This window comes from Anguilla anguilla, chromosome 5, assembly GCF_013347855.1.
Source record: "Anguilla anguilla isolate fAngAng1 chromosome 5, fAngAng1.pri, whole genome shotgun sequence".
Lineage (NCBI taxonomy): Eukaryota > Metazoa > Chordata > Actinopteri > Anguilliformes > Anguillidae > Anguilla > Anguilla anguilla.
The window spans coordinates 8,873,569-8,886,178 of record NC_049205.1 but is presented as its reverse complement, the minus strand read 5'-3'; the positions used below and the strand labels follow the sequence as shown (position 1 = coordinate 8,886,178).

General features: G+C 39.8%; 1 protein-coding gene across 3 annotated transcripts; it reads right to left on the bottom strand.

Annotated features, from left to right (window-relative positions):
• Positions 1-2,111: 2,111 nt before the first annotated feature.
• LOC118227938 (SLAM family member 5-like) lies at positions 2,112-11,781 on the bottom strand. 3 transcript variants are annotated; one of them, XM_035419028.1, is made up of 6 exons: positions 11,574-11,781; positions 7,420-7,737; positions 7,026-7,298; positions 5,581-5,709; positions 4,205-4,290; positions 2,112-3,673 (listed from the first exon to the last, which is right to left on the bottom strand). In XM_035419028.1, the coding sequence occupies exons 1-6, from the start codon at positions 11,632-11,634 to the stop codon at positions 3,599-3,601; spliced, it is 942 nt and encodes a 313-aa protein (XP_035274919.1). In that variant the 5' UTR covers positions 11,635-11,781; the 3' UTR covers positions 2,112-3,598. The 3 variants fall into 3 exon arrangements, with proteins under 3 accessions (XP_035274919.1, XP_035274920.1, XP_035274921.1); XM_035419029.1 differs by having other exon boundaries at positions 3,111-3,670; positions 11,574-11,780; XM_035419030.1 differs by lacking the exon at positions 11,574-11,781 and adding an exon at positions 8,275-8,356 and having other exon boundaries at positions 3,111-3,673.
• Between the last annotated feature and the right edge of the window lie 829 nt (positions 11,782-12,610).

The following is a 12,610-nucleotide window of genomic DNA, read 5'->3' as shown; positions in this document are numbered from 1 at the left end:
GAAATTGCTTTTCCTTGATGGCAGCAGCTAAAGTTCACAAAGGGCGCGAAAACCCAGATAGGTTCGAACGACCCCAGGTGCTTTACAAGGATGGCCTGACCTGGGTTTGGTGTTACTTGGAGATTAAAGGTGATCAGTAAGAAAGGGGTGAGAGAGTCCAGCACACTGGCCTGGAACCACACTTCCTGGAGCCAGAGGGAGGGAGTGTTTCTGACTATTAAAATAGCTGAGCTGGGACAGTTCAGCTCACTTAGCAAGGAGGTAATTAATCTTGTACTGAACTTCCATTGGAGTCCTGGACCTACAGCTGCCAAATGGACGGAAAGACTTCTACTGCCTAGCTTGTGCCTCGGGGGGGGGAACAACCACCGATTTGCACGAGATAGTAGTTACACTAAACTAACAAAGTATTATCTCATCTAGCAACGGGCAGTTAGCCTCAGTGGAAAAACACAGACCCAGCACTGGGGGGAGGGGTGGTTTCCCTGTGAACAGGTGGAGACCAGCTCACCTTCTCATGTGGTCTATGTTTTGAGTCTTCATAGTGATGTTAAAAGAGTTTTACTTGAACCAACAAAAAGAAATTACTGACACAAGCAAAAATTACAATTAAACACTTAAAATGTATTTGCATGCCTGACAACAAAATGTTTATGTTTTATGTTTGGAACACTGGTAGGATGTGAGCTTCACTAATGATCTCTCTCTCTCTCTCTCTCTCTTTCTCTCTGTATCTCTTTCCTTCTCTTCTTTTCATTTTAAATGTATTTATCTTTCAGGACCTCTGCACATCTTTTCAGGAAGATGGGAAAGCATCAGACGTGGGTGAAATGTCTATTTGTTTTGGATTCAAATACTTTTCTGTGCTCTATTGATCTTGCCTGGTGAATTGAGCCTGCCACTATGACCAGAAGGCAGGATTTGCACTTTTTGAGAGTATTTCATTGCTTCCAATACACCAGACAAGATCAATAAAGCACAATAAGGTATTTGAATCAAAAACAAATACGTATTTGACCCAGGTCTGGAAAGCATAGGGTAAAGACATGATTTTTTTTTTAAAACAGGACACAGTTACGGTTTTATTGCAGATGTGTTTGGTATCCAATAGTCACGTTTGCCTGTCATAAAAAGAGCAGGTGGCTGCCAAGCTCACACAATATCACAATAAACTTGCCTACCAGTAAAAGACCAGGTGGCTAACCCCCTTCAGTGGACAAACAATATACCATTAGTGGAACACCTGTTCCCCTCATATAATCCATTATATTGCCTTTCTTGATTTGTCAAAGAAAACGCCCCAACAAGCAGCAATTCAGGGCATGATCTTCAAAAATTATGACCAGGTGTCATGAAAAGTAAGTTCCTCCTCAGACATAAGCCCTAACCTAGTCCGGTTAGGTCAAAACATCTCTCAAACTAGATTTCCACCCATTTATTATTTATTACATGTATTAACACAAAGTTCATGTGGAGGTTTCTACCTTATTTCTCATATTATTTTGCCAGCTGAAATAACCAGCAAAGAGTACATTTCTTTGATGAATTAACAGAGGAATCAAAGAGTCATCATTCAGTTTAATGATGACTCTTGGATTCCTCCATTAGTTCATCAAAGTCATCACATTCACCAGTGTACTGCACACATTCACCAGTGTCCTGTGCATATTCACCAGTGTACTGTGCATATTCACCAGTGCTTTCCTTTTATCACACGTTTCGTTTACAGTAAATACGCCATGACTCTTTCTTGATCACAGCCCATATCAACTAGAAATACCACCTCGCAGTTGTATGCCGCTGCCAACCAGTAGCCAGTTTGGATATAAAATGTCAGCACTTCGTCATTTTATCCATTTGTGTGAGACTTTGTCATAATTAGCGTATGAATTCTTGAGTTATGGCCAAAAACTGTTTTGTGAGGTCACAGTGACCTTGAGCTTTGACCACCAAAATCTAATCAGTTCATCCTTGAGTCAAAATGGACATTTGTGCCAAATTTGAAGAAATTTCGGGACGGATAGACGGACAACCCGAAAACATAATTCCTCCAGCTACGGCTGTGCCGTCACGGAGGCATAAAAATAGGCAACTTAAATCTTTTATGTATGAGCGGAGAAACACCTTTTATTATTGGCGGAAGAAAAGAATTCTTGGAGCATTGCAATAGCTGGTCTTTTTCTGCCAATAACATCCAAGCAACCAGTCTTTGATAAAGTACCTACTGTAGGAGAAGGTATGGGAGTTTGTATGCGTGTGTGTATGCATGTTCATGTGTGCGTACATGTGTGTCCTTTGTCTGAACAAAGGAGAGACAAGTTTAGCGTGTTGGTTGCATTATGTGTGGCTGAATAATCTAATTTGGCTACCAGTGAATATCACTCCAAGCAGTGCTAAAGAGGGAAGCATAACATCACCTTATGAGCAATACAAGAAGCTAATAGTGGGTTATTTACTGACTACCTATTAACTATTTTAAGATTGAAGGAGTTAGTAGGAGTTCAAGTTGAAGAGTTCACCCAAAGAAAAGAGAGACCACACGTCTGGGTTCTACTATGTAGCTATTGACGATGAACCAATTAATGTAATTACACGGCTAACAGAGAAGACAAATAGAAACAGACAGATTCACCTTAATTTCAGCTAAGACTAAACTAAACTGTAGCTACTGTCGGGTATGTAATAATAATAATAATAATAATAATAATAATAATAATAATAATAATAATAATGCATGGTCACCTCACAGTAGGAAGATCATTGGTTTGAATCTCGGCTTGGGCCTTTCTGTGTGGAGTTTGGATGTTCCTCCCGTGTCCACGTGGGTTTCCACCAGGTACTTTGGTTTCCTCCCACAGTCCAAAGACATGCAGGTAGTCTCAAATTAGAGACATGCAGGTAGACACTAAATCGCCCATAAGTATGTGAATGGAGTGTCTGCCCTGCAATAGATTGGTGGCCTGTCCAGGGTGTATTCTTGCCTCTCGCCCTGTGCACCACCCCCTGTGACTCTGCCAAGGATAAGCGGGTATAGATAATGGATGGATGGATAATAACAATAAAAGAAAAACAACACCAAATCCACAAACAAAAAATTGTGCAGCTCAGTATGAAATGTAAGGTTAATTTATCCTGAACACCAGTCAATTGGGATAAGTAGCATAATGTCCATTCTACTCAAGAGACTAGTTATTAAGATGATTTACATACACCTTCATTGCATGTCACCGGAAGTCACATCACAGCTCTCATTCTTCGAAATATATTTTAATATAAAAATGATGTTTTAAATACATTGCAGTGAAATCCTAAGTGCAAACGCTGTCCTTTCAAATAATTTCCATGCCCTCTCAGGAAAGGGTACAGCTTCCTTCTCTGGACATTTCCATGGCCAATTATGTGCAATTCCAGGCGATGGCAGAATCAGGTTTAAATTCCACACCACGGGGAGTGTCTCACTGAGAGCCAGCGATGTAGTTGGATATGCCGCCATTCTGAACAGCGCTATTCCTGTGAAGCGGTGTATCCTTCCTAGGGCGTGAGGACAAATAGAGACCTGCACCAACACAAACATTCCAACTGAGAACACTCCACTCTGTCAGCACTGTTCAGCAGCAGCAGAGACTCTGCACAGCTGGAGCTCATCATACACAGTGGTCAGTTTGATGTTCTGCTGAGAGAGAGAGAGAGAGAGAGAGAGAGAGAGAGGGGAGAGAGAGAGAGAGAGAGGAAAGAGAGAGAGAGAGAGAGAGAGAGGGATAAATATGGGCCGGAGGGTGAAAGAGTACAAAGAAGAATTGGCAAAGAAAATAACTGCCTTTCTCTGTTGTCATGATTGTTCATAGACAATGTAAAATCCCCAGAAGCAGTAATGGAAACCCCCTTAGTGTCATGCAGTCTGCAGTTTAATACTGAATCATTTTGTCTATGTTTAGTCTTTTCAGATAACGTGACAGAGCTGATAGGAAAAATGCACTGTGGGAAATTAATTTTTACTTTATCAAAAGCAAAGATTGGATCTTTAGATATAATGAAAAATAAAGCACTTAACACAACATTGTAAACCATTTCCAAGATTGGGCATACGTATTATCATCAGGAATGACGCAGCATACACTTGAATGCTATGTTCTGGACTGATCATCCACAGCTTTTAACATACAATGGCAGTGTGTGAGAAAGTGTCCACCAGTCGCTTACTAACCTGAGTCTCTGCCTGGTTACTCTGGTTACTACCATGACTCAACTCTGCATAATGAACAGATGCCCTCTGTCTTGAAGTGTCCGTATCTAGATATATATAAAGACAGACAGAACAGAGAGAATATGATGACTGTGCACAACAGATATGTCTCATTTGCACTTTCCATATCACCTCCTTCCCACTGCCATGAGAAAGACGCTCATGTGCTTTCTCTCAGAAAGCCTGTTGCCTGATGTCTGCTCACTGATCCCATAATACTAGGTTCAGATCCCATAATGATACTTGGTTACTGTAAATATACAGTCTGGCAGTGGAATGTTTGCCAACGGTAAACCTCTCCAATTATTTTAATGAACAGACAGGTGTGCCTAGTTTTGGAGATCTGTGTTTCAGTGGTTCAGATGTGAAGTAGTATCGCTTATCTCTGTCACATGTCATATTGATGGTACAGTGTCTTTGGTTATGCAGTTCTTTGATTTTTCACTTGAGCCTTAGTATAAATATCTGGGCATTGAAACAGACTTGAGGCAAGATGACTGACTATTCACCTACCACTGCAGAGAACAGGGTTCAAACTTCCGGCTTGGTCAGACATTCCTACGAACACAATTGGCAGTGTTTGCGGGTGGGAAGCTGGTGTGGGTATGAGTCCTGATTGTTGCATTAGCGACTCCTATTGGTTGCCTGTTCAGCAGGGAGGGGATCTGGGGGAGATACCGTGAACCTCTGCACGCATTACGCACTCCCAGTGAAACTCCTCGCTGTCAGGTGAAAAGAAGCGGCTGGCGACTCCACATGTATCAGAGGAGGCATGTGGTAGTCTACACCCTCCCCAGACCAACAGAAGACAGCGCAACGACCAGGTATGTAACACACGGGGAATTGGTATAATGACTATTACTATTATTACTATACTATAATTTATTATTATTATTACTATACTAATTGGGGATAAAAATGGGAGAAAATGCCAAAAAAAAAAAAAACTGACTATATCAGGGTGACTGACCTGATCACTGACAAAGGGTGGGAAATTCTGGTCCTGGAGGGCCAGTGTGTATGCAGGCTTTTGTTTTTACCAATTATCCTGGCTAAATGAGCTAACTGGCTGTATACACCAATGCTGGTTCACTCGTAGATTAGATCTGAGTAAAACATTTGGCTGGCATTCATGAAATATATCAAGAAATGTAGCTAAAATGTCAGGCAGTGTAAATTATATGGCTAATTACGTAATTAAGGTCAGAAATTGGCATGAAGCTAGAAACAGACACTTCTCCTTGCCCACTTCTGGACAAGATTGACATTATTTTGATTTATTGAACCAGTATGCTGAAGGACAGATCTTTCTTACAGGGAAATTAATGAGTACTTGCCTTGTGCAAAATGTTTTTTTCTTCTCTTCAAAAACAAGAAAAATCCCACCACAAGTATACAAAGCACTAAGCACATTGTCACGACTAGGGGGATTTTGTAATCCCTATCAGGCACAGGCAATTTCTTATCTGCAAATGAAAAAGAAAAGTGTGGTGAAAGATGAGTTACTTTTTTTGCCCAGAGGGAGGTCACAGCAAACATTTCTCCACCACAGAACTTAACTCAGTTAAGAGTGAAACATGTTCATATTCATTTTGTGAATTTAGGACAGCCCTTAAAATCAGTCAACCTGAAATGCTGCTTCTTGGTGTCTCCAGCGTGAGCCACCATGAATTGACTGAATTGTATTTAAATGTATAATGTGGACAGAACATGACAATGTTAAGTTGACCAGTCTAGTTATTCACTGGATTTGTAGCCACACAGCCAGGTATGGTGTTAGTCTCCTATATGTCCAGAGGCAGTGACAGGAAGGTATTGAGATCTGTTCTGTTGATGAAGGACATGATTTCTCCTCTTTCTGCCAGGACAGGATGGTGTCTCTCCCATTCTCCAGGCCTGGTGGAAATTCCAGCTTGGTTCCAGCCTGATTTTTGGTTGGTACAGCCGGCTTGGAGATGGTGAAGCTGGCAGCAAGATGGTTGAGATAGCAACCATGCTGGCAAGACATGTCCAGCTGGTGGGCCAGCTTGGTTCAGACAATAGACTATCAACAAATCCCATATGGTATCCAGCTGGTTTGAAGCTGGTTCCAGAGAGAATCTATTTTAGGCAGGTAGCTGGAATTTCCACAACACTGGGCAGTGTTTAGTCAACACAAAGCAAAGCAAAGATGTCAAAACAGGCATAGCATAATGCCTCCTGGCGAAAACATACAAACAGGGAAAATTCCTGACTGGAAACCCCTCATGGAATATTAGCTCATTATGATGCAAAGTAAACATATTTTAACTACATGCTGACAGTAACCTCCCAGTTTAATGTCATGCCTTGCTTTATAAGATGCACAACAGTGTTAAAAAGAAATTACTTCTGATTAAATAAAGATAAGTTGAGAAGGACACTGTTAGTTAATATGAAAAGTATAGGTACAAAAAGTATAGGTACACTGGCCCTCCAAAATTAATAGCATCCGTCATAAAGATGTATACAATTCTGTACAAAATAACACACATAATGAGCTTTATTGTATGCACAAAACTAACAGACTTTATCTGGTATATATTACTAAATTTGGGAGTTTTCTTTCTTTTAGAACATGGCTGTCCAATCTTATCTGAAAAAGGTGTATTTGTGTGTTTTGGTTATAGCTCTGACCTACAATACCTGATTCAACTCATTAATTAATCGTGATTTTCAATTAAGACCTTGATAAGTAGAATCTGGTCTCTAAGTGCTGGGCTAAAACAAAAACCTGCAACCACACCCCTGAATTAGAGCATACCTGAATCCTCAGTGCAGCTAGATGGTACGTCTAGCCGGTAGAGCTGTGAGCTGACAGGATTCTTTGTCTCACAGTAGTAGGTGTGTCCCTCTCTCTCTAACTCCAGAAGGAGAGACAAAGAGGTGTTGGTATCAGGGCTGCTGGTGTGGAACAGATTCTCCCCATCTCTCAGCCAGGATAGAGTGACCTCTCTTCCATTCTCCACAAAGCACAGCACTGAGCAGTTCTTTCTCTCTGATTGTATCCATGTCACTGTGGGTGAGGACACATTCTCTGAAAGAGGGAGAGCAACATGCCAGTCAACAATGGAAAAAACAATGAAAGAATTAAAAATCATCATAGAAATCATTTAATAACCAACACTCAAGTGGACACACATACAAACAGAACATACTGTAGACTTCAAGCTGGAACGTAAATGTGAGTTTACTCTGTTCTTCTTTACAGTTCACAATATATGTCCCAGAGTCCTCTGTCCTCAGATGTGTGATGGTGAAGAGTCCAGTCTGGTTGTCCCACTGCAGTCTGCCAGTGAACTGCTTTATAAGCTCTGTGTCACTGCTGCCTTTCATCACCATGGCTGCAGCTCCTTGATCCTTATTTGACAGGGTGCCAGTTTTCAACACTGGAGCTGGAAATGTGACAGATCCTCCCACAATGCCATTCATCTGTTTGGTCTGCTCTGGTGTCTGGGCTAAAGACAGACGGTACCCTAAAACAGAGAGAAGAATGGAGAAGCTTAGCTATTTTTGATTTTTTCTTTTCTAGACACAATTGTTCTCAATAAGTAATACCTTTAGAGGACAGAGTAGAGTAAAACTTTATCAAAAAGCAATCAACTCCTGAAGAACATGCAAGATGCAACATGTAGATGCAAGGGGATATGAGGTCTGTCAGTCATTCGGGTAACTGAATGTAATGTCCCATCTCAACTGCAGAGCTCCCATCCAAGAAGTAGAAGTAGGGGAAAACCCAAGCATTCAGAACAGCTACTGTACAGTGCCCCCCAAAATGATTGTCACCCTTAATAAAGATGATCAAAAGAAATGAATGAATGAATAAATGAATAAATAAATATCACAGTTAATGAACTATATTGTATGCTCAAAACATGGGAAATAGTCACGGAACATAGTCTTTCATGCTAATTGAATTACTTAGAGAGAAGTTTTTTTTCTCATAATAATAAATAATTTTAAAAAACAGGCAACGTTACTGGTACTGCAGTTTCAGTAGAAGGCAACAGTACCTGGTAATGAGGTACGTCAAGTCCCCATTAGTCTCTTATTAGCCTCGTGAGCCAGTCTCTTTTTTCACTTCGTTCAACAGAGCCGATGCCTTGATGTTCTAGGCATAAACAAAGGAGGCAACCTTCCCGGGATAGTTGTATTTTCCCAACCAATCAGAATTATTGTATTGATTGTAACAGGCAACCAATCAAAACCATTGCTTCTTCTGGCCATTTTCTGGGTATTTATTTGATAGCAGACCGCATACCGTAGGCCACGCTTGAAAAATTAATTTTTTGCCAAATCCTGTTGGCAAGAAAGCGAGTACATCTCTGTTCCATTACAGCGAATCCAAACATACGCGCTGAAGGTCCTTCAACACAGTCAAGCCATGTATTTGTGATATAATTGAATTAAAATCTTCTTCGAATTTGTCCATAATTCTGTTTTTAGCAGATAATTTGGGTTAGTTCAATAGCTTTGTCCATTTTGCTGGTGTGTTTCAGTCAGGACTTCGATTGCAGCACACACGGAACAGGGAGTGTCGAGGGGGGGAGAACCGGCACACTGAGACAGTTCAATTAACTCAAAAAAAAAACCTGCACCCAATTCAATTAATTAAAAAATAACCAATAGGGAAGCTAACGCTGGCTCTTAGTGGCAGAGGCTCCTCCCTTTTGCCCCAGAAAGTACATGCGTTCGTCCAGACTAGTCTCTCATTGAGAGACATCCATCTGGTAAGAGCTCCACAGTGCTCAGTGTTTTAACATGCTTTGTATGTACTTCTGCACCACTATGCTACATGCAGGGAGTGAACACAAAATGAAAACACTTGGATAAATGATTAACAGCACATCTACTTTATGCAAAGCAGAAACTGCTCCACAGGTGTGGTTCATCTACTGAACATTATATTACATTATTTTTGAAGGAAATAACACCCATGCATGCACACTCACTTGTAGGAATCATGGACAGGCTTGTTTGCCTATAATTATGGCCAGGACAGGGAAACTCCAGGGATTTTGAAAAGGTAATTGTTTTTGAGGAGTAACTTTTGGGCCACATTTGGCAGGGGTTTCAGCGATGTTTCACAGGAAACAGTGTCTGGGGCTATGAAACTCTTGTCTTGGAGATCTACTGTTCTGTGAGTTTTCATATCAACCCTAATTTAGCACACCTAATTATCAGCTCAACAAGATCTCTACCTGTTGATAGTGGTGTGCTACAGGATGGTGGATCTCCGGGAACAGGTTTGGGCAGCCCTGGTCTAAGGTCATGTCAGCAGAATTTAAGGTAAAGTGGCAACAGTAGGAGAAAGTACATACTCCAGGATTATGATCTCTGTGCATTAATTTAAAGTGAAAGGTAAAATAGGTGAGTAACCAAAGATTAGTTGATCATAAATTCCAGCCAGCAAATGCATTCAATTTCATCAAAAATGGTGGTGGCCTAACACCGAATTAAATGACTTACATTGTTGTTTCCCTTTTGTAGTTACATCATTTGCACACCATGGCTCTATACACAAACACATATGTACATATTTGCAACCTGGTCTGACGACAAATTCGTATCTATTCTATGAAATTCCATCCCTCAAATTTCGTATTTATTTTAGGAACGATGGACTCCTCACATCACATGACCAAACGAGTTTCTCTGAATCAATATGGTCCAGAACTACAATCTGCCGTTTTTCTTTCGCAGGTGAATCAATAAAAGTATGCCAATGTCAATATTGAAATTCAAACGAGCATTTATAGCTAGCCATCAGAGTGTGTCGTTTTTGGTTCTTTCTAAACTTGTAACACAAGGGAACTGATCAGATCTGTGATCCCCGTTAACCTCTTTGAAAAAAAGAAATTCCCATGATTCAATGCATGTGAACACGTTTGGTTCTGTGAATTAACTTTTTTGGAAGCTCTGATTTACGAATAGAAAATTGCTCATACAAAACCCAGGGTAGAATAAATGCTTAATCTTGTTGTTGTTATCATTAGTTTGGTCTGTGACTTCGTCAAAAGGCCAACAAAGTCCGTTTTGACTCATCTCAGCTAATAATTCAACCGCTCCTTAAATCAACAAAAATTAGATGGTTGTGGAAATAAATACATCAGTGGTCGTGCTAGCCCATGGAATGCTGCGTCTTTGGAATACAGGATTTTACACTAATTCACTTGCGTTCTGATAAAATAACTATTTTTGCCACAATAAATGCATGTCCTTCACAATTTTATCATGACACTTGTAACAGAAGCATGAAGAAATAGCAGGATTAGCAGGATAAAATGAGCTGCAAATAATCAAAACAAATCTTTGCCACACAGGCTAATAATATTAAAAAACTTAGGAGAGATTTCTGTTTTAATTTATTCATGTTGAGCAAGCTAGCTACAGCAAGCCAGTTTGCTTTAGCCTTTTCATTCAAATTAAGTGCTTTCTATTTGAATTGTGCAATTCTACCAATAACTCAATATAAAAAGAGCCGTTTCTGTAAAATGGTAAAACATATGTATGTATATGGAAATACCATGAAATAAAATCAGATTGTCTGTACTTTTGTCTCAGGTCCATCTTTTAATCGCAAATCCAAACGCCTTAAGTATCTGGCAGAAATAATAAATTTCACTCTACTGTTCCCATACTTTTGGAGGGCACTGTAGATTATATTTTACCTACATTTAAATTAGGACGAGTGACTGACTGAAAGGTAAGGAGTGTCAGTTGTACTTAATTTGCTATATGTAAATTAAAACAAAATTTCCATGCAGATGAAAACTAAAACCTAACACAACGGTGTATTTCTGGGCTAATCAGTCTTCTATTAATGTAGTACACGTACATTCTGTTTTGCTGGTCATCTAGTCTTTATTTTAGTCTCTCTCTTTCTCTCTCCCTCTCTCTAGTTCAGGCCATATGCACTTAAAATATACGCTATTCTTTTTATATTCAAGCCCTGTATTTCTCACCTACCTGCACCTACTTAATTTCAGACAGTATGGGGCGTTTGCATATCCACAATATACTGCAGTATAACCCATTATGGAGGGGCAGATTTGGTCTAACTTTTTAATTAAATTTTAGTCTAAATTTTTACTTTTTAAAAAGCAGGAGGGGGAGGTGGAGCAAGGTACACGTTTTTTCTTAAGGCTAGTTCCTTTGTTCTGCCAAAGAAATGGTTCTCAACACTTCACTACTGAAGCATTCTTATACTTAAGATAGTCGACATATTGGGCGATTTTAATAAATTGTGCTCAAAAATATTGCTTTTTAAGCATCACTATTCATGAAATGTAATAGTAAGAAGCGTACATACCTAACACATAGCAGGCGAACAAGAAGCGTATCCAGTGTTCTCTCACGTGGGAAGTCCTCATTATGATCTTAAAGTATAGGCCTGTTTTATCTAGAATGATTACATGTTTTAAATCTTAATTTCCTGTCTTCAGATGTTAAATTAACATCTTTGAAGCCGCCGAGACCCCATCCTGATCGTTTGTGTTGCATGGAAACTGTGAGACTCCGCTGCAGCAGGGAGGGGCGGACAGGGGCGTCCTGTGAAATTACGTTTAGGCAATTCTGCCCGTAGTTAGGCTACTTTAAGTACAGTATTTGAAGAGACCACAGTTTGCTTCATCAAAAATAAGGAATAGCTTACAAAATTTGCAGCTATTCCCGATTTTATGTTTAAGCCAGGGGGGCGCAAATTTCTTCATACCGCTGTATTCATATCTGTATTATGAGTGCTTCGCCTACTTTATGTTCTGTGGGCTTGTGCCGTGTTGCACGCTTTTTGTTGTTGTTGTTGTTAAGAGTGTAGCGACTTTAAAATTAACGGTATAAATCATTATGTGGAATATTTCTTAACTAAGAGTGTATTGTCTATTTTAAAGTAAAATATTAACAGTTGTGCTGAATATTTGAATATTTAAATTTAAATACTTGAAATGCAGCGTATTATTTTTGCAATATATGTGCAATAACAATAATTGTTCCACAAGAAAATTTTCTTTCTTTTCTTTGATAAATTATACATTTTCAGATATTCTTTACCTATTTTCATGCATTTATTTACCTTTGTTCCATTCAGATGATAGCTTGAATAAAGCTGCCACCTAGCTGATAGGTGTTTGAAGTACAGTACGAGTGAATAAGAGGGTAGCCAAGCATTGGACTGTATTCGAATGGCAGGTATGCCATCCTGCCAAGTTACGGCTTAGTGGGGCAGCATACCCATACGTATAGGCTACAGCAGCGAGAGTTTGGCACTTTTCAGGGTTCCCAACACAACAGAAATAACCACAATGACCACAGACTCTCAGAACTTAAAAACATTCCTTTCTGTTCTTTTTG

Excerpts from the sequence above, each read along its gene's own strand:
- LOC118227938 (XM_035419028.1), bottom strand. The coding sequence starts at position 11,634 with ATGAGGACTTCCCACGTGAGAGAACACTGGATACGCTTCTTGTTCGCC. Across the intron at positions 7,738-11,573 it reads GTTCGCCTGCTATGTGTTAG|GGTACCGTCTGTCTTTAGCC; the intron begins GTATGTACGCTT and ends TCTCTGTTTTAG. Across the intron at positions 7,299-7,419 it reads GTTCCAGCTTGAAGTCTACA|AGAATGTGTCCTCACCCACA; the intron begins GTATGTTCTGTT and ends TCCCTCTTTCAG.